General features: G+C 40.6%; 1 protein-coding gene across 1 annotated transcript; it reads right to left on the bottom strand.

Moving 5' to 3' along the window:
• Window positions 1–507: 507 nt before the first annotated feature.
• On the bottom strand, window positions 508–21067 carry fhad1 (forkhead-associated (FHA) phosphopeptide binding domain 1; the record flags this gene model as incomplete). The annotated part of the gene is made up of 17 exons (XM_080732787.1): window positions 508–696; window positions 1447–1570; window positions 1866–2025; window positions 2438–2544; window positions 3187–3286; window positions 5266–5377; window positions 7183–7293; window positions 7532–7624; window positions 8275–8373; window positions 8498–8568; window positions 9615–9813; window positions 13649–13779; window positions 17076–17178; window positions 17683–17919; window positions 19119–19343; window positions 19965–20171; window positions 20972–21067. 17 exons carry the CDS (start codon window positions 21065–21067, stop codon window positions 508–510), a joined length of 2364 nt encoding a protein of 787 aa, XP_080588913.1.
• Between the last annotated feature and the right edge of the window lie 858 nt (window positions 21068–21925).

Below are 21925 nucleotides of genomic sequence, written 5' to 3' on the forward strand. Positions count from 1 at the left end.
ACGGCGGATCCAGAGGAGCGAGCAGATGGCACAGCCCATGTAGCCACTGGACGTAATGCCACACGATAGTATTTTCTAGGAAATATGGCACTGTAGTTGATTGATTTTGGCTGAATTAGAGGCATTTGTTTGCCAATGTACATACACAAAAGCTCTCTTCTGAGTTGACCCATCTCACAACAAATTTGTACTGCTGGCTCCACCTGCTGGCTGAAACACTAACATTTCAACAGAATATCAGCTTAATCAAGTTTTAGCTGATGTCCTTCCTTATTGAGAGCCAACACAAATTCCAAAAGAAAATAAGTGCATTTTCTAGTTAGGGTAAAACTATTTTCTTTTTTTTAATGTATTTTTAAATGTTGTTGTAAAAGTGAAAGAGAATGCTCACCCTTACATGGCATAATGTCCAGCAGCAGTATGTTATTATGCATTTTGAGCATGTAGATTGTATATACTTTTGCTCTTCGTCGGACAACAAAGTAAAAAGGGCTTAAGTGGTCAAATCTATGAATAGTCTTTAAGAGACATTGGCCTTTGGCCTGATTTACTCAGAGCTGATGTCCGCTCCAGTGTCTTGATTCTGAGCCTGGTCTCAGCCAACGCTTCCTTCTGGTGCTGGATGTACTCTAGATGGCGGTGGCCCCTGCACTTTGAGCCACTGGCTAGCTTCCCTGAAGTAGAGACATGTGCCACCTGGTGAGCAAGGAGGTGAAGCAAGGTTAATCAAAAAATATATATAACATTTTATGTTTTATAGTAATATAATTGCAACTCTGTGTTTGTATGTGTATGTATGTTAGTGGTGGGTGTGGAAGTGTCCATGTGCACATATTTTCAATAATAATGCAGAAGCATAGCATAATTAGTGTGGTTGCCTGAAGGGCAACACACTATTGTTCTCGGTCCGAGTTTATGGAGTAACATTTAACCAATGAGGAACCAGCATTCTTGTGACGTCACCTTTATGCAGCTTCATCATTGGCTTGAAGCAGTTTTTGCTGCTTCCTCATTGGCTTAATGTTACTCCATAAACCCGGTAACGTATGTCCACATGCAAAAACGGAAACCACACTCGCAATTTCCCAGAATTGAACCTCTCTAGTCTTATATTGAAATTGGCTTTTGGATGGTAATCATAGCATCCGGATTTGATTGGCCAAGCTTCACATGACGCAGTGGAGTTACATTATTATTATTATTATTCTTTTTTGAGCTGTTCAGGTGAAATAAATGGTTTCCAGATAAACCACCATTGTTCTTTCACGCTCTCCTACGCAGAGTATTGGACGTTGCAATGACAACCAGTTACGATGAAAGGGGCAAAATTAAGTACCTGGTACCCAAAGCGAGTAGAGTTGCATCGAGTTGAGCTGGTACCATGCAATACCTGGTAATAAGCTGGCATGTACAGTACTGTATGTTAGGTGTATATAATGTATATACCTTGTGGCATTGTGGCGGTGATAGTGATACAGCAGATGTCTGTTCTGTCTGGGTCTGTCCATGGTGCTGGCCATTCTTCTCCTCATCAGTACTGTTCCTACTCTCTAACTCCACCCGGCACTGCCTAGGAGAGCGCCACACAATAAAATCCATTTAAGGTCAGATGTCACATGTCTAATCAGGCTTTTATGAACACCCCTGAACAGTTTTTAATTTGCTTGATTCAATATTTAGATATTTGATGTAAATGTTACCAGGCCCTCCTCCTCCAGGGCTTCTCCCCATACACATTGTAACTTCAAACTCCATTTTAACCATAACCCTTAAAAACATCCATTATTTTTTCTGGTGACTCATACTACTCAATTTTTTCAGTTATTTTTAATAATTCTTTGCACGCACGCTCGAGTCCATCTTACTGTAGCTCTTCCCGTGCCGCCATGGTCTCCTGCTCTCTCTGCTGCACCAGCTGTGACATCAGAGCCAAGCGCTGCGTCAGGGCGCTCAGCTGCGTCTTCTGGTCGACCACCACAGTCCTGTGACGCTCCAACTCCAGCTTCTGCTGCTCGCTCAACTCTCCTGGGGACATTGCATGCCAACGTTTGCAATTATCAGTGGTGGTCAAAGTGCTCAACCTCAATACTTGAATCAAAGTATAGATACTCCTGCCGAAATATTACTCTACTACAAGTGAGAGTTACTCTGTCAAATTTATACTTGCATTATTCACTTTCCCCAAAAATTCTACAAGCTCACAACGCATCACATTTCACTTTATTTGAAATGGGGTTTAAGTGTAAGTGAGGTCAAAAGTACAATATTTGTCTTAGAAATGTAGTGAAGTGAAAGTCACAAGTATCCAAAAAAATCCAGATACTCAAGTAAAGTAGCCTACAGATACTATAAACCTATAAATATTTAGTTAACTTATGTACAGTACACAAGTACATGTACTTGTGTAGTGTAGTTACTGTCCACCAGTGGCTGGTACCTGTCATGTCTGTGATCCTGGCAGTGGCTGTAGCCAGTTGACCACTCAGCGTAGTGATGATGTGACCCTGGTCATGGGCCTCCTGCTGAACCTCGGCCAAACTTGACCTGCATGGGGAGGCAGTGGGACGGGGGAGGGATAGGGGAGAGAAAGAGAGGGGGGGGGGGGTGCACAGAGGAGTGCAGAAGACAGAGAATTGGAGAGAAGGGGGGGGAGCGGTGTTGAGGGTCAGAGGGAAGCGAAAAAAACAAACATTTGAATAATGTGTCTTTGCACACCGTTGCAATGTATGCACATTTGTGTGTTTGTGTGTGTGTGTGTGTGTGTGTGTGTGTGTGTGTGTGTGTGTGTGTGTGTGTGTGTGTGTGTGCGCGTGCATGCGTGCGTGCGTGCGTGCGTGTGTGTGTGTTTGTGTGTGTGTGTGATTGGGCAATGCTTGTTTTCGAAACAAATCTGGTCTTAAAACATGATAAGATACAGTAAGCAGCCTTGCCAAGCCAAGTGGGCCAGAGTTCAGCAGCCTATCTCCTGTGTCTGTACATGAGGTGGCTTCATGTAGTACTTAGTACATCCTCCGGCCATTATGTACAAGTACAAGTACGATTGCTCTGTAGTACATACATAAATACAACTGTAATGTAATGTGATGCATGTGTGTGGGGTATGTGACTTTGCATAGTATGTCACTGGGACTCTCCCCCAAACCAACTCTTGACGCTGAGCGCCAAGCACTCATCACTGCTTCTTACCTTAGTGATGAAACAGTGAGCTCCAGGGCTGCCACTTCCTCAGGTCTTGATGTTGTGTCAGCTGGACTCACACTGTGCACAGGCTGATGCTTTTCTGCAGCTACGGGGACACCGTTGCATGAGGCATGTTTATAACCACTTAAACACTTGAACCACATTTGGGCATTTGCTAAAAAATACAAGCTCACAGCCCGGACCTTACCTCACCTTACCCAACCTTAACTCCCCCTGACCTTTCTATTAAATACCACAAATGTTTTTTATTTTTTTATTTTATCTGGCCATGTGCTTTCCGGGCGGAGCGTATCCTTTTTGTTGACCTTGTACCAGTGCAACCAACCATAAGAGATGGTCACAGCAGGCTTAACATTAAATACAAAAAAAGAAAATACAGATAACAAAACTTGGATTTTGTTAAAGTAACTAAGTAAGTATTATTCATTTTTTCTTCAAGAACAAAGGTTTTCAAAATAAAGTATCCATGGATAGATCCATGGATATCCATAGATATTTAAACAAGCTCACAACGTTGTGAGCTCGTAGGTCAGCTATTTTGTGCTGTTGTGTGAATGCATAAATCAAATGTCTTTCAGAGATTTATTTTCTCTCAGACAGACAAAATGACTGGATGGGACTACGTTCTATGTAGGGAGCTTTGCCACCCCCCACCACACACAAAAATGTTTCTCCTCATGGTGGCGCTATAACAGGCTGCTTCAAGTTCTGGCCTATAACTCCTGAACTGTAGGTCTGCAATACATTTTGTTTTCCTTGATTCCTTGGATCATGATGAAACTAATATATGCCCAATATATACTCACTGTTAGCCCATTCAAGGATCTAGTTCTTCAACGGGGGTCTAGTTTGCAGTGTTCTGTAATCAACATGCCCTTCTTGATATAGGCCAGTGGTTCTCAACCTTTTTAGGCCGCGACCCCCACATTAATCTTCATTTAACAGGGCACCCCCCCCGGCCTGAACTAAGAGTTGAGGCATAACATTTTGTATAACACAGTTCTATTGTGAAAATAGCAGATCTACATGCTTTCACAATGTCTGCCTCTAATATTTGACAATTTGGCCAATGTTTAATTTGTCATTTTAGAGGTATTAACAAGTCCTTAGATACCCTATAGACTTAGGTCTGTTTACTGTTGAGAGAGAAACAATGTTAACATTTAGCTAAACATCTGGGGTCCCCCAAAATAATTTAGGGACCCCGGGGGTCCCGACCCACAGGTTGAGAACCATTGATATACTGTAGGCTACTGTAGTATTACAGTGCTAATAGATCAGATGAAGCATATCATCCTCGTGTACTGTATGTTTGTACATAACAGATATCTTGTGTTACTGTACAGTACATATTATTAAATTGATTAAAGTGTATATACAGTAAGAAAAGTGAACTTAATTATTTTTATAAGATGATGGTGTACTGTACATGAAGCTGCCTCATGCTACAGAAACAGGAGATAGTCTCCTGCCTGGTTCCCAAGGCTAATTACTTACTTACGTACGTATATTAAGATAATCTATCTCGCTATTTGGCATCAAGTCTACACGCTTGCACGTGCATGATTAAATTGTGTTGTGTTTATGTAAGCGTTGGGCTAATTGTGACAAGTTAATACAAGTATTTGGTGATAAAGTAATTCTGTGTGGAGTTTGCATGTTCTCCTCGTGTCGCCTGGGTAGGTACCCTCACAAAAACATGCAGTCATCCTGTATGGTCTCATGGTGCCTCCCCCTAGCCAGCCTGGGCGCCTGACGGAGGGGAAAGGAACCGGTTGGAATAACGTGTTCCTTCCACGTGCTATGTCCAAACCGGGGAAATCCCCACTGTCAGGTGAAAAAAGAGCAACTTGGACTCCTCACACATGGAAGGAAGCATGAGGTCAGTCCGTTGTCTCCCCAGGCACGGCTGAGGGAGTGCAGAGCCCAGGATTACATAGACAATTGGCAATGGGTGAAAGAAAATGGGTTACAAAATCGAGGGATATATATATATATTTTTTAAAGAAGGCGTTTGGTCTTGGTGTGTTATTTGCCGAGCCCTATCAGCCGCTTCCCGCTCACCTGTGAGCTGTGCCCTCAGTGCGTCTCTCTCCCTCTCCAGGCGCTGGGCTCTATGCTGGGCCAGCTCCCAGCTCTGCTCCAGGGCTACGATGGTGTGAGCGTGCTGCCTCACCTGCAGAGGTGGGAGAAGTACTCATGTTTTACTTAAAGGACAACTTTGTTTTTTTACAACAAGGGTTCATATTTTAGATTGTAATTAGAGAAAAGAAAAAGTGAGTGTTAACATTTTTTTCATTTGCTTTGTTCTATTGTTTTATCGCGTTTACCGTGCTAAAATGTGGGGCATGCGTACGCATGGGGGCATAAATATGTCTTTTTAGACACAATAAGCCAGCAATTTCTTTATTGCTATTTACAGTAACACTACATCCAACCATGAAAGGTTGCGTTGTATCTTGGGAATGGGCTTTTTCTGTGTAAAATGACATATTTAGCCACTTGTATGCATGCCCCCAACCACTGAAATAAGAATCTCTAAAACAATAGAAAGAAGTAAATGAAATAATCTTAACACTCATCTTTTATATCCTTTAATTACAATCTAAAATATGAAATCTTGTTATGCAGAATATCCCATTTCACAAGTTTTCAAATGTATAAAAAAAAATCGAACCTCTGTTCGAAGTGGAGCTGTGTGTGTGTGTGTGTGTGTGTGTGTGTGTGTGTGTGTGTGTGTGTGTGTGTGTGTGTGTGTGTGTATTGCAGTTGATGCTCAGGGCAGGCTAGACTCAACAGCACCTCTCTGGTCACCCAGGGTACTACATACAGGCTACATACAGACCCACCCACCCACAAACATACCTACAAACATACCTACACACACGGCCACGTATAGGGAGCTTGTGTTCCACACAGCTCCAAATATATATATGTATGTATGTATAATATATAAGGCTGAAGTGGTAACGATTTTGTAAAAGTAATACAAATCTACAAGGTAACTATAGTAACAATAATTACTAATCAAATTGTAGTGGAGTAAAAAATACAATATTTGACTCTGAGATTTAGTGGAGTAGGATTATAAACTATTGAAAATGGGACATACTTTTAGTAAAGTAAAACTAAAAGTACCTCGAAATTGTACTTAAAGGACAACTTTAGTTTTTTACAACAAGGGTTCATATTTTAGATTGTAATTAAAGAATATAAAAGATGAGTGTTAAAATTATTTCATTTACTTCATTCTTATTTCAGTGGCTGGGGCATGCATACAAGTGGCTAAATATGTCATTTTACACAGAATAAGCCCATTCCCAAGATACAACACAACCTTTCATGGTTGGATGTGACTTATGGGGGCTAGAAGTGTTACTGTAAATAGCAATAAAGAAACTGCTGCAGCATTGAGCAATTTCTTTTATAGGGGGTAAAAGTTTGGGGCCCATCACTTACTATACTATAAAGGAAAAAAATACCACATACAAATCTGCTTTAAGTAGCATGTGAGGGGTCAAACTAGGGTTTTTTAATTATTCTGAATCCATTGCAAGCATTTGTTTGGCATGAAAAACATTCCTTGGGCTAAAACCAGCCCCACGACACTATGGTTTAGTGATGAGTCACCACTTTTCACAATTTTGTGGGGGGCGTTTTTAGCCCAAGGAAGGTTTTTCATACAAAATAAATGCTTGCAATGGATTCAGATTACTTAGTTTGACCTACTTAAATCAGATTTGTTGGGGTATTTTTCTTTCCCTTTATGGTAAGTGAATGGGCCCAAACTTTTACCCCCTATTAAAAATTGCTGAAACCACCTGTTGACAGGTGGTCAGCAGGTGGTTTCATGAATGTATATATAGACAACATTTTAGGCCAAAAAATAAAAAATAAATACAAATAAACTATATACGAAATGTCATACTTAAGTCAAAAAAGTGCTGTTGGCAGCCGGACTAAAATGTACTTAGTGCTCACCTGCTCCCTGTACTCGTCCTCCTGCACCCTGTAGCTCTGCTCCTCCCTCCTCCTCTCCTCCTTGAGCTCCTCAGCTCCTCTGTCGGCCTCATCACCCTGCTGCAGAGGATTCTGGGAAATGGAGGAAACAATAAGCATTCGGATGTGCTTTTGAAGGCGGTTGCTTAAACTTTCATACATAATAGAATTTTGTCATATTGACGTCATCCACGGGTCATTAATTTCTCAACTTCTAAGCTTAAATCAGTCAGGCCCAACCAGACATTAGACATGCTTTTATTGCACCACTGCATGTTAGCTGCTGCCAGTAACGGTATTTAGTAAATTGTAAATGTAAAATGAGGCCAACCTGATTATCGTTAAGTTTAAGAGCGTCCAGTTGTCCTCTCAGCTCCTCCAACTCCCTCTGCCTGCTATCCTCTACCTGCTGGTCTCTGTTCATCTAGAAAGTACAACTGGTTTATACTTTGTCATATGGCTGTAAAAGCTGATCACCGTTGCACAACGGAACATGGCATACATTACATTTAATGTCATTGTATTTCTTTCTGTGTGAGTGAGTGAGTGAGTGAGTGAGTGAGTGAGTGAGTGAGTGAGTGAGTGAGTGAGTGCGTGAGTGAGTGCGTGCGTGCGTGCGTGCGTGCGTGCGTGTGTGCGTGCGTGTGTGATCGAACCCAGTGGTTCTCAACCTGTGGGTCGGGACCCCCATGGGGGTCCCCAAATTATTTTGGGGGTCCCCAGATGATTAACTTAATGTGCAATATTGCTTTCTCACTCAACTTAAGTGTATAGAGGGTATATGCACATTTCTAAAGTGACAATTTAAGGACCTCTCTAAAATGACAAATTAAACATTGGCCAAATTGTCAAATATTAGAGGCAGAAATTTTGAAAATAGCCGATCTACATGCTCACAACACCTCGTAACGCGAGGCGTTGTGAGCATGTAGATCTGCTATTTTCACAACAGAACCGTGTTATACAAAATGTAATACCTCAACTCTTAGTGCTCGTCAGGGTGGGGGGTACCCAGTTAAAATAGGATCATTTTGGGGGTCGCGGCCTGAAAAGGTTGAGAACCACTGATCTAACCTGCTGTTTCTGCCTCTCTAGCTCTTCTCTGGTAGAGTTGAGCTCCTCCCTCTGTTCTCTGATCAGACTCTCACTTCCTCTGAGCTCTTCTAGCTCTGACTGCAAAGACACAACGTAGAACCCTTTCAACACAATGAAACCTCTAAAGAATGTCCTCTTAACTGAATGACCAGTTAAGACACACACACGACACATAAATACATTTGAATAAATAAAAATGTACCTTCAAATGTTGAAGCTCCTCTTTATTTCCATGTTGTTCTTGACCCAAGGTTTTGATACTGTGCAAGATTCCTGTAGCACAGAGAAACAACAACGACATCAACCACAACTTCAACCACAGCCACTTGTAACCTTCTTGTCTGGCCGGATGTCTATAATTGTTATTATTTTATTTAACCTTTATTATTTAACCAGGCAAGACAAATCATGTCTTGCTGATAAAGTATATAGTATAAACATTAGATACAAGGTATTTTGCATATTTATTATGTTGAAGTGAGTACTTCTGTGAGTACTGCTGAGTTAGAAGTATACACAAAGTGTTTTCTGCAGAAAATGGCTTTGCCTTATTGCACATTTATATGCCTGCCATTAGTATGTTATGCTGACGGGGATTCTTGTTGAAGGCTCAATCTTATCGATTTCTATTTCTTTTATGTTTTTATTACTGTCATTATAAGTTGTTGTGGCACAGCCATTTTGTTTTGAGGACCTCACATGCTTGCATTTCACTTGTGGTACCTGTAGTGACAAATAAACCTTTGTGATTCTTCTTGATTCTAAAATAAACACATAGTTGGCCGCAATATATATTTTTAAAAAAAGCACACACTGGCAGCATATCAGTGTTGATTTTGTTGACTAAAACTATGATGAAAAGAAAAACTGCGACCTTTTTTCACTTAAGATAAAAACAAAACTAAATAAAAACTAAGCTATGATGACAAGACTAAATATATTGACAATTTGATCAATGAATAAAAACTACACTAAAATGTTAGGGAGGGACCAGTAGAACTAAAAGCTAAGTCATTTTATGTTTGGTTGCGCTCGGGTGTTGAACTCTGAAAATAGCAGATCATAGCAGACCAACGATCATAATCGCGCTGCGATGCGTTGTGAACTTGTAGATCGGTTATTTTCGGTAAAAACTGTCATTACAAGGTCATCGAGGCCTGACAAAATATTTTTCGGACGACAAAATCAATTGGAGATTTAGTCGACTAAAACTAGACTAAATCTTAAACTTTTCAGATGACTAAAACATAACTAGAACTAAGTTAAATGTTATTCAAAAGACTATGACTAAAACTAAATCAAAGACAACACTAGGTCACCTTCAGGGCTGTCTGAGACCTTCATGCCAGCTGCTTCCAGGGCCTCTCTGGCTGTCTGCATCAGGGACAGATGAGCTGTCAGGATGCACACAACTGGGGCCTGAATCCACGATAGAGCAGGGGAGAAACACTCTTCTCGTAGAGAGCCGATCAGCACCTCTAGGACACTGAGCGAACACGAGTCCTCCTGGATTTGGCTCTGAAAAGAGAATGGAGATATTGAAGGAGGGAATTGCTTGACTCTAGTACTGTACTTTAAGAATATGATGGAGATGTTCAATACATTAATTTCTTTTTCTGTCTTCAGGACTTTCTAAATCAGTGGTGTTTTCCATTATGATCCATGTTGTGTATGGGAACTGCAGAAGTGATTTTTATACATAAGACGTACAGTACATGGTAACATTCAGCGTTCATTTTACATGATGAGCACAGATAACTCCCAGAGTTAAATTGACTCAAAACGTACCCCACAGGCATCCAGACTCTGTTTTAGTTTCTCCATTTCCTTGTCCAGACTGTCCTTCTCCTCTGAAGTCTGTTTCAGCCTGTCTTCCAACTCCTCAATCTTGGACTTGTGCTTCTCCTTTTCATGGAGTTGCTGGGATATCTGCTCCAAAACCTGTAAAGAACAATGACTCATGATGATGTGAAAATGTTCCCTAAAGCCTTGTAGTGCTGCAACTATCGAATCTATCTATTACTTCTTCGATTAATTGCGCTTTTTTGGTCAACAAATCGATTAACCAACAACCACCAATTGGTGAAAATAGGACATCTACAAGCATCGTGATGACATGCTAAAATAGGGATTGATCGTTAATTGATTATTTTATCAAATTAGAGAATATTTATTATTATCTATTACGTCGATTAGTTTGGTTACTGTTGCACTCTAAAGCCTTGTGCAACACATGCCAAATACACCAGGGGCGTAGCCAGGAATTAAATTTTGGTAGGCGAAATGCCAGCCCCCCCCCCCCCCCCTATTCCAGTATATTCAGTGTAAGGGCTAGTTATTTTCAAAAAGCACAGTATGGAGCATTACAAACAAGGCGAACATTGCTCCCAAATAGTGACATAGGCCTATTTCAACTTGTGATTACAACACTAGCTAAATTAGTTCAAAGTAAACATAATGTGTCCCTTAAAATACATGGCTCACAACAACATGCGGCGGGGCTTGAGCTTGAAAATATCGATAATTTTGAGAGTGAACTACTCCTTTAATGAAATAAATTTTATTTTTTATTTAAGGCCCATTCCCACTGGGCCAGATAACAGATAAAAAAAATCTCTTTCTTTAGATATTTTTCCATTCAAAGTGGATGGTAGATACAGATAAAAAAAAAATATCTACCATGCACAGATATTTGCCACAGGTACTTTTATCTGTGGTAGATATTATAGATATATTTTTTATCTGTTATCTGGCCCAGTGGGAATGGGCCTTACATTATGGAAGAGGCTTGCTTAACGAGTTGTAATATGCTACAGCTGGAGAGACAACAAGACATCAATTCTTAATCCAGCAGTGCTGGATTTAAACAACACAATGATCACATATTGTGTTTGGAAGCTGTTTACCTACTACATTAAGGACTTTATTCATTTGGAACAGAGGATATCCTACAGGTAGGAGGAAAGCAGAATGGACTTTGTTCAGTGTGTTATTGTCTCTGTTGTTGCGACTTGAGTTAAATAGCCCGGCAGCCCAAATTTACATCTCTAAAAGGGTAACACTTTCTCAATGGCCAGGCCGCCTACTAGTCAATGAATGGAACTGGTTGAGCAACATTCTATAGGCCTATGGTCCTCTCCACACTGTAGGCCTACTGCCCAGTCAGGCCTTTACACAATGGAAATAAGAGACTTTTTTTTTTTTTTTTTTTTTGGGAGATTTTTTTTTTTTGCCAGATCATTTCTCAGTTGGTAGGCGGTCGCCTCGTTCGCCTACCGCTCCCTACGCCCCTGAAATACACACTGACCTGCTGGTCTGACAAGGAATTGTGGGAGGAGGGGTTTGCTGTGTCACAGGGATTTGTGTGGCTGACCAACTGGCTGCGGAAATATTCAATCTGTGAACAGAGAGAGAGAGAGATTTGAGTTGTGCAAAAACAGTTTGTTTCATTTAAGGCATGTCTTCTTTATTAGATAACATAAGAATAAGATACAGACTAGAACCGCCAGGTCAGGCATCCTGGTGGCGCTATAATAGGTCAATGTGAAAAGGTTGGCATGTCTTCTTGGCCAATCTTAGGCCTTTCACGGCAATTCGGACATGTAACATTGTGGAGCATATTAACGTTGTTCAAAAACTAAAATCAAACATTTTCAAAAATAGACGATCTACAAGCTCCCAACCTGTCACAATGCGATATGTTGTGAGCTTGCAGATCAGCAGAAAAAAAGGTTGGGAACCACTTTATGGCTCTAGCTTGAATCAAGAAGGTTTTTGTCATTACTCATACAGGTAAAAGGTCCACAACGCTCTGTGCTAACAATGACAATAGTAATACTGAAAAGAAAAACCAACATAAGATAAGAATGAGGAAAAAAAAGAAGAAACCTTCAACAGTATCGACATCAACATATCATAATAAGGGCAGGGAGGAAAGAAAGTAAATGTACAATGAATGAGGCATAGGCATTTGGTTGAAGGGAAAACATACACAGTAATAAAACATATAGCTCTAGCTTGACTACAGGATTTCTACCAAAGGTCCTTACCCTTGCCTCCAGTTGTTCCAGCTGAGCTTGGCTTCTCTGTTGTTCTGCTTCCCTCTCTGTCTCAGCTCCAGATAACAGAGCCTCTTGTTCCTATCACGTGAGTGATAATGTTCTAAAATTAGTCAGTGGTCAGATTATAACCGACATTAAAGTCATACTGTGTAACTTTTTCAATAACATATTTTATATATCCTAATGTTTCACATGTACATTTTTCACAATAACCATTTAAAATGTGTTTTAGGCAACTTCTCTAAACACACTAAAATGAAGCAGACATTGGAATTATAACTGAAACGTATTGATTTATTTATGTTTTTTTTTACATAGTGTTTCTGAGAGTGTTGTTGCTGCGTTACAAAATAACCTTGGCACTAGAACCCTGGACATACAGAATGTATGTCCATGTTTTTGTTGTGAACTGAATTCTGGGAAGTGCAGTTCTAACAAAGAACGGAGCTACAGGAAGTGTTGCCAAAAAGACTACTAAAATGGATGTTACACAGTGCTGTATGTGTGTTCTATTGAGATTTAATAATTGCATCATTTGCATTTCAATATACATAATTTATGTCATCTTTAAATATCCTACTTACCTTGACATTTTGCTCAAATTCACTTTTCAGAGAGTCCACCTCAGTTACTTGCTGGTGTAAACATCTCTCTTTCTGGCGCAGAGTGTCGTTCAATTGCTCAATGCTCTACATACAAGATTGTTTTTGTTTATTATAATTTTTTCAGCTTTTCTTTTTTATTTCCGAAAGTGACAATGAGAGACAGGAAAAAGGGAGGACATGCAGCAAAGGGCCTCGAGTCGGATTTGAACCACGGCTTTGTTAAGGAATATATTTCATCATGCACTTACAGTATGAGAGAACTCAGAAAGACAGCAATTATGGAAGTGAGAGGGAAAGCGACACAAGCACGCACGCACGGAAAACATGGTGGAATCCCACCTTCTTAAGCATCGCCACTGTATTTTCACAGCTGAGCAGCTCCTCCCGATGCTTTCCCCTCATTTGAATTAACTAAAGAGAGAGAGAGGATCAAATGTAATGTACTTGAATCTTAAAATCAGCATATCAGCTCTATGGTTGATCGTGACATGAGACATTGTCAGTGAGATATTGGACACCTCACTGAGATAAGCATAAGCAGAGGCCAGAGGCCTTATATTTAAGTCTACAAAGTTTTTGGTTCCATTTGTGCACTCATAAATGAACACTGATAATTTGACAGTGTAATGTTGTATGCTAGTTCACCCCATGATGTGGGACACATTTGTTCTATTCTATTCTATCTACCTTTGTGGCATTAGCTCCAAGCTGAATGTCCTTGTGAGTGATCTCTTGGTGGAGTTTGTCCACCTGGGAAGCCAGGTCCACAGACTCTGTCTCTCTGGCAGATAGATCCCTCTGTAGGCTGGATACTAGGCCTACCAACAACAGAGTCTTATTGTTAGAACAATTCGGTTGCGGATGATATTTGCAGTTTTCGGCAAATAGAGCTGACATCAACCAATGGCATTAACCAAAATTTATTGTTGTTGATAAGCATACATTTTGCGTTATCTGCAGCCCATGGAGCTGTAGATTCTGGACAGTTACAGTATTTGGATCTATTTGTTTCCCTAGCACAAAAGGGGGAAATAAATATATAAACAAATATCGGTATGAGTATTGGTTATCGGCTAAATTGTTATTTTAAACATCAGTATTGGCCAAGAATTTCCATATCGGTGCATCCCTATTTGCTTTTTTCTGGTTAAAGTGGTTAGATACTATTTTTGCGACCGAAGGTCGCGGTTTAGTATGTGAAACGGCACATGCTGACTCTGTCTGGACATATACACGTCTGGACGTGTAGACTTTTTTACGGTCTATGGGTTTGCCATTCTGACTGTGATGTCAGGGAAACCTGACATCATCATTGGTCGAAAGACTGGTCGCCCCATCTGGGCGGTATGGTGTAAAATTTGTTAAGAAATTCTACAATAAACTGGGCGTCAGAAAAGACAGCTTTAAACTTGCCACAGTGACAACTGATGAAGTGTTTAAAAAACTGAGCGCCCTACCTCAACACAAGGCCACTGGCCTTGATAAAATTCCAGCTAGATTTCTCAGAGATTCAGCCGCCACCATTGCTCCGATCATTACCCACATAATTAACCTTTCCATCGAACAGGGTCATGTCCCACAGGACTTCAAACTAGCAAAAGTAACCCCCCTGCATAAAAAAGGTAGCAAACTAGACCCTGGAAACTACCGTCCCGTTTCCATTCTTAGCTCCATATCCAAAGTCATGGAGAAAATAGTCTACGAACAGATAGCAAGATATCTCGATGAGAATAATCTGATTTACGAGTTTCAATCTGGATTCAGAAAATCTCATTCCACTGACACATGCCTTCTCTATTTGACTGACCAAATCAAACGCGAAGCGGATGAGGCAAATATAGCGGCATGGTCATGATGGACCTCCAGAAGGCATTTGACACCGTAAATCATTCTATTCTGATTGAGAAACTAAAAGCCATCGGTCTTGACAGTGCAGCAGTGAGTTGGATGCAATCTTACCTGGTGGGGAGGGAACAGGTGGTGGAGATTAACGGTACCCTGTCCCCCCCCCTCCCAGTAAGCTGTGGTGTTCCTCAAGGTAGCATACTGGGACCTCTGTTGTTCCTAATATACGTGAACGACATGGCATCTGCTTGTGACTGCAACCTGTTCCTGTTCGCGGATGACTCGGCTCTCCTAGTCTTGGGCAAGGACCACTTGCAGGTTGAAAAGACACTTAACTCTGAACTAAGTAAGATCTGCACATGGCTTAATGACAACAAATTATCAATTCACCTGGGAAAAACTGAGTCCATCCTCTTTGGATCAAATCATAACCTCAAAAAAGTCGATAACTTCACAATCAAAGTGGGTGACAAGGTCATAACACGAAAAAACGAAATCTCTTACTTAGGATGTATCCTTGAAGCTAATCTTTCCAGTGAAAAGATGACTTCTAAAGTAATAAATAAAATCAACCAACAAACTCGTTTCCTACAGAGGATCGCCCCAATGGTCAATTTCAACACACTGAAGACCATAGCTGGTGCAATAATCCAGCCCCTCTTTGACTACGGAGTCCACGTATGGTATCGTGACGCCCCACAAGCCCTGAAAACTAAACTTCAAACAGCCCAAAATAAACTAATTAGGGTCCTACTTAACCTTCCCTATCAGACTCACCTCACCGCTACTCACCAGTTAAGAGTGGGGTGGCTCAGAGTAGATGACAGAGTACAGCAACTTGCAATGGGCCTGGTGTACAAGATACACTACACCACTATGATACCCAAGTACCTGTCAAAATACTTTATAAACATTAAGGATGTCCATAATTACAACACCAGAGGCAGCGCCACAGATCACTTTCAACCCAGAGTCAAAACCAACAAAGGGTCAAACTCTTTTTTCTGCTATACCACCAAAATGTGGAAAGCCTTACCGAAGGTCATAAAGGAGTGTGGATCACTAGCATCCTTTAAAATTGCCCTGAAAAACCACTTACAGGCAGCAGCCGTTCGCAACTGGTAAAAAAACTAACCTAGCCCAACCCTACCCTCCCCTGCCCCTTCTTTGTATATACTGTTTGTTTAGACTTACTGTTTTCTTTTTTCTTTTTCTTTACATATCTACTGCATAGTACTGTGTTCTATTTGTCTGTCATTCAATGTTATATGAGATACTTCAATGGTTTCCAGTGGAAATAAGCTTAGTCTTTTCATGGATCTCCTTTTAGTAGACCTTGTACCAGTGAACTGTACCGTCATGAAACTGTACCTTTTCCTATGCAAACTTCTAATAAAGTCTTCAATCAATCAATCAAACCACACTAACAGAATCCCTTTTATGCCAATATATGGTGTTCCCTGATGTCATCAATATTAGGCCCATATCTAACAGGACTTCATATGGGAATGCCCAGATATGGAGGCCACATCGGCCACACCACACTAACAGAATCCATATGGCATATACTGTATGGCCAAGACAGCCCATATCTGTGTGGCTGGTTCTACAGATAGGGATCTCCATGTATGGGCATAAAAGGGATTGTATGTAGTATGATGTCATAGAAGTCATAGGACCTTCACATAACGAATAACTGAGTAAGCATGTTTGGGCTCTCACAGCATATCTCCATATACAGCACATGGACTCCATATATGGGTACCAGGGGTCTCCATAACTGGTCCGATATACGTCACTGGCCAAATGGCCAAGACATGGCGCACCTCGCCCGTTTCCCTGAGGCGTCTTACTAGTATATGCTACATATTGTGTATTTGTTTGGTTGTTCATAAAGTTTTGGTAAAGTAAATGTTCTTTTCATAGTTAATTAAAAAGATTTATCAATCAAATGTGGTTGCTTATAAGTTAGATGTGTGCGTTGTTGTTTAGTCTAGTTAGTAGTAACATTTGTACTTTCGTATTATTTAGATTTAGAAGCCCTATTAAAGATGACTGCCTCCCACCCATCCTCCCTCCCAGCCTGCCTGCCTGTCTGTCTGTCTGATCTGATTTTGATGCCCCTGGCTATGCCGCCGGAAGAATAGACCAAGCAGGTAAAACCAGGTTGTATAACAATCTATTTGTAAAAGTTAAAGTGGACAAATAGAAACACCCTAACAATAAACGTAACACAAGAGAGAAATGAGAGAGTGTAGAGGCAGAGAACCTGACATTGTGGCGTTGCTCTTCTTTAGTTTCTCTATCTTCAAGTCCCTCTCCTTCACAGACAGCTGGGCCATGTCACTGGAGCTCCTCTTGAGATCCACCATCTGAAAAGAAGAAAAAAAAATTGTTTCTCTAAAAGCTGCTCAGATATACCGTAAAGTATCCTCCATATTTTATCCTATATACTTCATTGACAGCACTCTATACTTGGTCATTCCCTTTTTCCCCCCTACACCAAATCTCTTCAGCAAAAATAGTTTGACAGATTTGTAAAATGATGATTTTGGTCAAATAAACCTTTATCGATTTTTATTTTATATATTTACTCTATGTTGATAAGCCTATTCGTGCTGTATATACTATCCTATATATCCTATTGTTGGTTGTCAGTGCTAGGGCATTCACCAAATATTCGAATATTCGATAGCAGATCTACATGCTGTGAGCATGTAGAACGGCTATTTTCACAATGTTCGCCTCTTGCTTACTTAATATTTTACAGTTTGGCCAGTCCTGTCGAATATTTTACTATTTCCTATTTCCTATTTCCTTAAAGAAAGCTTTATCTCATCTCATCTCATGTCATATTGCGTCATGTCATCTCTTACCTGGTCTTGGAGGATGAGGATCTGCTCCTTCTTGTCACTGATGTCCCTCTCCAGGCAGCGTAGCCTGCGTCTGACCTCGGGCATGGCAGCGGTGGTGGTCTGGCTCTGACTCAGACGCTGTGCCAGGGTGGCCAGCTCGTCCTGGAGCCCAGCAATCACCCTGTCCTTCCTCAGGCACTCACTCTTAAACACAGCCAGACAACGCAGTTGGCCCTCCATCCGTAAGAGCCTCTCCTCCTGTTTAAATCAACGGGCTCAGCTAGTCATCAACTGCAGTGGTTCTCAACCTTTTCAGGCCATGACTCCCAAAATAATCATATTTTAACTGGGGACCCCCCACCCTGACAAGCACTAAGAGTTGAGGAATTACATTTTGTATAACACGGTTGGTTCTATTGTGAAAATAGCAGATCTACATGCTCATAACGCCTCGTATTCTGCCTCTAATATTTGGCATTTTGACCAATGTTTAATTTGTCATTTTAGAGGTATTAAAAGTACTTATTGTCACTTTAGAAATGTGCATGTACCCTCTATAACTCAAACTTTATGTTGCCTGTTTACTGTTGAGAGAGAAAACAATGTTACTATCCTACTTGCTATCCTATAGAAAGGTAATACATATTGTTGTTTTGCTGTCAATCATCAAAATCCAATTTGGAAGCAAACTCCACAGAATGGTTGATAGTTCACAAAAATGACGAAGTCGTGACCTTCTTCTGAAAGATGTGTTCCATGTTTTGAAAACTTTCAGGTGCAGTAGCAGCTCTTGTGTTTCCTGTCCAACTTCCTAGAACACAAGATTAGAATAATAATTCAAAGCTTATAATCTATCTACGTATAAATGTGCATCTGTGTGTGTGTGTGTGTGTGTGTGTGTTCTTGTGTGCTTGTGTGTGTGTGCGTGTGTGTCTGTCTAATGTTAAAATGGTTATACTAGATCATACATGGGCAACTGGCGGCCCAGGGGCCACATGCGGCCCCCACCTTCACTTAATGCGGCCCTCAGGTTAATACTGGAATACTGATGTATTATTGATTTCAGCTGTTACAATTCCATACATGACCTGCTTTAATTCCTTTTTTTTATGTCCAATGCATTTGTATTCAAGTTCATAAAGTTAACTTGAGTATATAATTAAACATGTTTGAAATTAAATCAAAATGTTACATTTCAGGATTCCAATTCAAAAATAGCAAAGAATTATACAGGATTCCAATTCAAAAGAAGCAAAAAATAGCCGATCTACAAGCTCAAAACGCATCGCAGACTTTTGTATGAGATACTAGAATGACAAAGTAGGACGTAGCAATATGCTATGTGGCCCTCTGGAGTGAAGGTGGAAATATAGTGGCCCTCGCCATCATCAATGTTGCCCACCCCTGTACTAGATATTGTTGTAGAGATGCTTACGTTTAGGTATAGGTATGGTTACACTTCCATTTCTCCTGGCTCCTGCGCTGGCAGGGCGTGCCCTACTGGGGGGTCTGGGTGCCACAGCTCCCCTGTCCTCCCCCCAGGCTTGTGGAGGTAGAGGCTGACTGGGTAGAAGAGACAGCTGGGAGGGGAAGGAGTTAGGGAAGTCAAGGGGGAGGTCTTCAATTAACTCCAAGGAGATGTGACTGCCTTGTTTGCTCGACCCGGGAGGACAGGGTAGCTGCTGCATAGACAGTGAGGAGAAAAAAAAGTAGAAATATTGTAATATTGTCTATTCACATTCAATATGCATGTGATGTATTGTAAATGTAGTGAAACTGAAGATCTATACTTTTACAAGTAAATGTGTACATTTCCCACTGAGGCAGTAAATGTATCCCTTTACCTATACATTTGAGCGAACGCTGATACAACTGAAGCTGGTGTTGGATAAGAAGAGCAGAGACAAATGTATAATAATCTGTTCATTATATACACATAGTTTTTGTTGGAATGCAGCCATTCTGTTGCGGGTTTCCTGTATAAACTCCAGTGTCTCCTCAGTTGAGAATTCTGCTACATAATCTAAGGCTGCCAATTCGCCATCCAAATTGCTTATTAAAGGGCAAGTTCACCTCTGGGACAATCAGATCTTATTTTATTGTTGTTTTGGACAAGATCAACACGATCCTGAGTTATTTTTTGTGTTCAATCTGTGTTTTGAGATATCTTTGTATTTCAGCATGAATGATGATGCATTTTGCATCATATGATGCAGCATGGTGACTCATATGATGCAAAATGATTTACAATGATGAGATCTGCTATTTTGTTTCCCTGCTGTAATTATGGCATGCATACCTACCAATGATGAACTATCTACGTCTAACTGATAGGTGGAACCTCCATATCCAAAGTGCAGTTTGTCCCCAGGGGAGAGATGCACCGCTGCATTGTGGATACGACAGTCGTTCACGTAGGTGCCGTGAGCCGAGTTCAAGTCGCTCAGAATGAAGCGGTGCTCTGATGCGCTCCATGTGATAAGGGCGTGACACTCCTCCACCCCTCCGTTCTGTCAGCAAACACAGCAGCGTGCAAGCAATGGACAATGATTTACTGCACATATTGTTTTGGAATCCTCATAGTAACACAGATACTGCATACAGTATCCTGATATACAGACCAGTGGTGGTTCTCAGACTTTTCATGTCAAGGGTATTTTCAAATAGCCGATGTATATAGAGTTAAGGCCCATTCCCACTGGGCCAGATAACAGATATCTGGAGATATTTCTCCAGATATTTTTCCATGCAAAGTGGATGGTAGATACAGATAAAAAATAAGTCTACCACAGATATTTGCCACAGATACTTTTATCTGTGGCAAATATATTTTTGCCAGACCCATGAAATGGGTAGGCCTACATAAGCAAATGTCGGTCTGTCCCTTTTCTATATAAAGGGTATATATGATGATGACATGATGATGACATGCCATAAATGATGATGACAGACAGGGGGTTGGCAGAACCAGGGTCTGGCACAACCAGGTTGACCTGGTCTAGTTTATCTGTATCTACCATCCACTTTGCATGGAAAAATATCTGGAGAAATATCTCCAGATATCTGTTATCTGGCCCAGTGGGAATGGGCCTTTAAAGTGGCTAAAGTATTTTGCTGCTAAAACTAATTTTGCTAGAACCCCCCCAAGGATCTCTGGACCCTGCTTTGAGAACCTGGTAGTAATGTCTAGGCCTACAATTATACATTGCAGAATTGATGACATTGAGTCTAGTTTATTTTTGTTTCAATAATATTGCAGAAAATACTGGCAAACAAGAGATGAAAACAGGATATTTTCAATGGCACTCACGTGAAGACATAAATCACAATCTCTGTGTCTTCCAATAGTTGTTTTATTGGGGTTGAGTTTGAAGAGCCAGCCTGCCGTCTTCAGAAAGCCCTTCATGACTGTAGTATACTCCTAGTCAAATGTTACATCTACAAGTGAAAGTAAAGTACTGGAGTATTTGCTTTAAAAAAAATGCTCAAGTATTCAAAAGTACAAATTAAACAAAAGGTTTATTTACAAAATGAATGCATTGTTGTATTAAAAGGTAGATTTACCATACATTAAAAACATCAATAATAGTGAAATTAGTTGGTGAGCTTGTGCATTTTCACTATTATTTGAAATAGGAGTGGTTAATTCATAATATACTTTTTCCATTCCTTAAAATGTAAAATGTCTATTAGGCTAATGTGAAGTAAAAATCCAAAATACTCAAGTTAAACGGTAGGCTTGCCTACTAAAAAGAAATGCAGCCTATACTTTAGTTTGATTGATTGATTGATTGATTGAAGACTTTATTAGACGTTTGCAAAGGAAAAGGTACAGTTTCATGACGGTACAGTTCACTGGTACAAGGTCTACTAAAAGGAGATCCATGAAAAGACTAAGCTTATTATTTCCACAGGAAACCAAGTATCTCATATATCATTGAATGACAGACGAAGAACACAGTAAACTACTTCTTTTCACCACTGACAGTCTGTTATGGATGGATAGACGCTATAATTACTTACTTGTACAGTTTGGAATGAAGAATGTCACGATGTCGGATCAAAGACAACTTCATACTGACAGACTGGTCTTTGCAGGAGCAAACCAATAGTATACGATCACCATAGCAACGCCTGCTCGGTCCGCCTCCTGTTTTTTTCTTTTTTAACTTTACTGGAGTACTAGCCTAGGCTATTTTACTTTTACTTCTACTCCACTAATCTCAAATTCCAGGAGACTCCTGGGAAATCCAGGAGCATTGAC

Source organism: Nannobrachium achirus (genome assembly GCF_963921795.1).
Source record: "Nannobrachium achirus genome assembly, chromosome: 9".
Taxonomy (NCBI): domain Eukaryota; kingdom Metazoa; phylum Chordata; class Actinopteri; order Myctophiformes; family Myctophidae; genus Nannobrachium; species Nannobrachium achirus.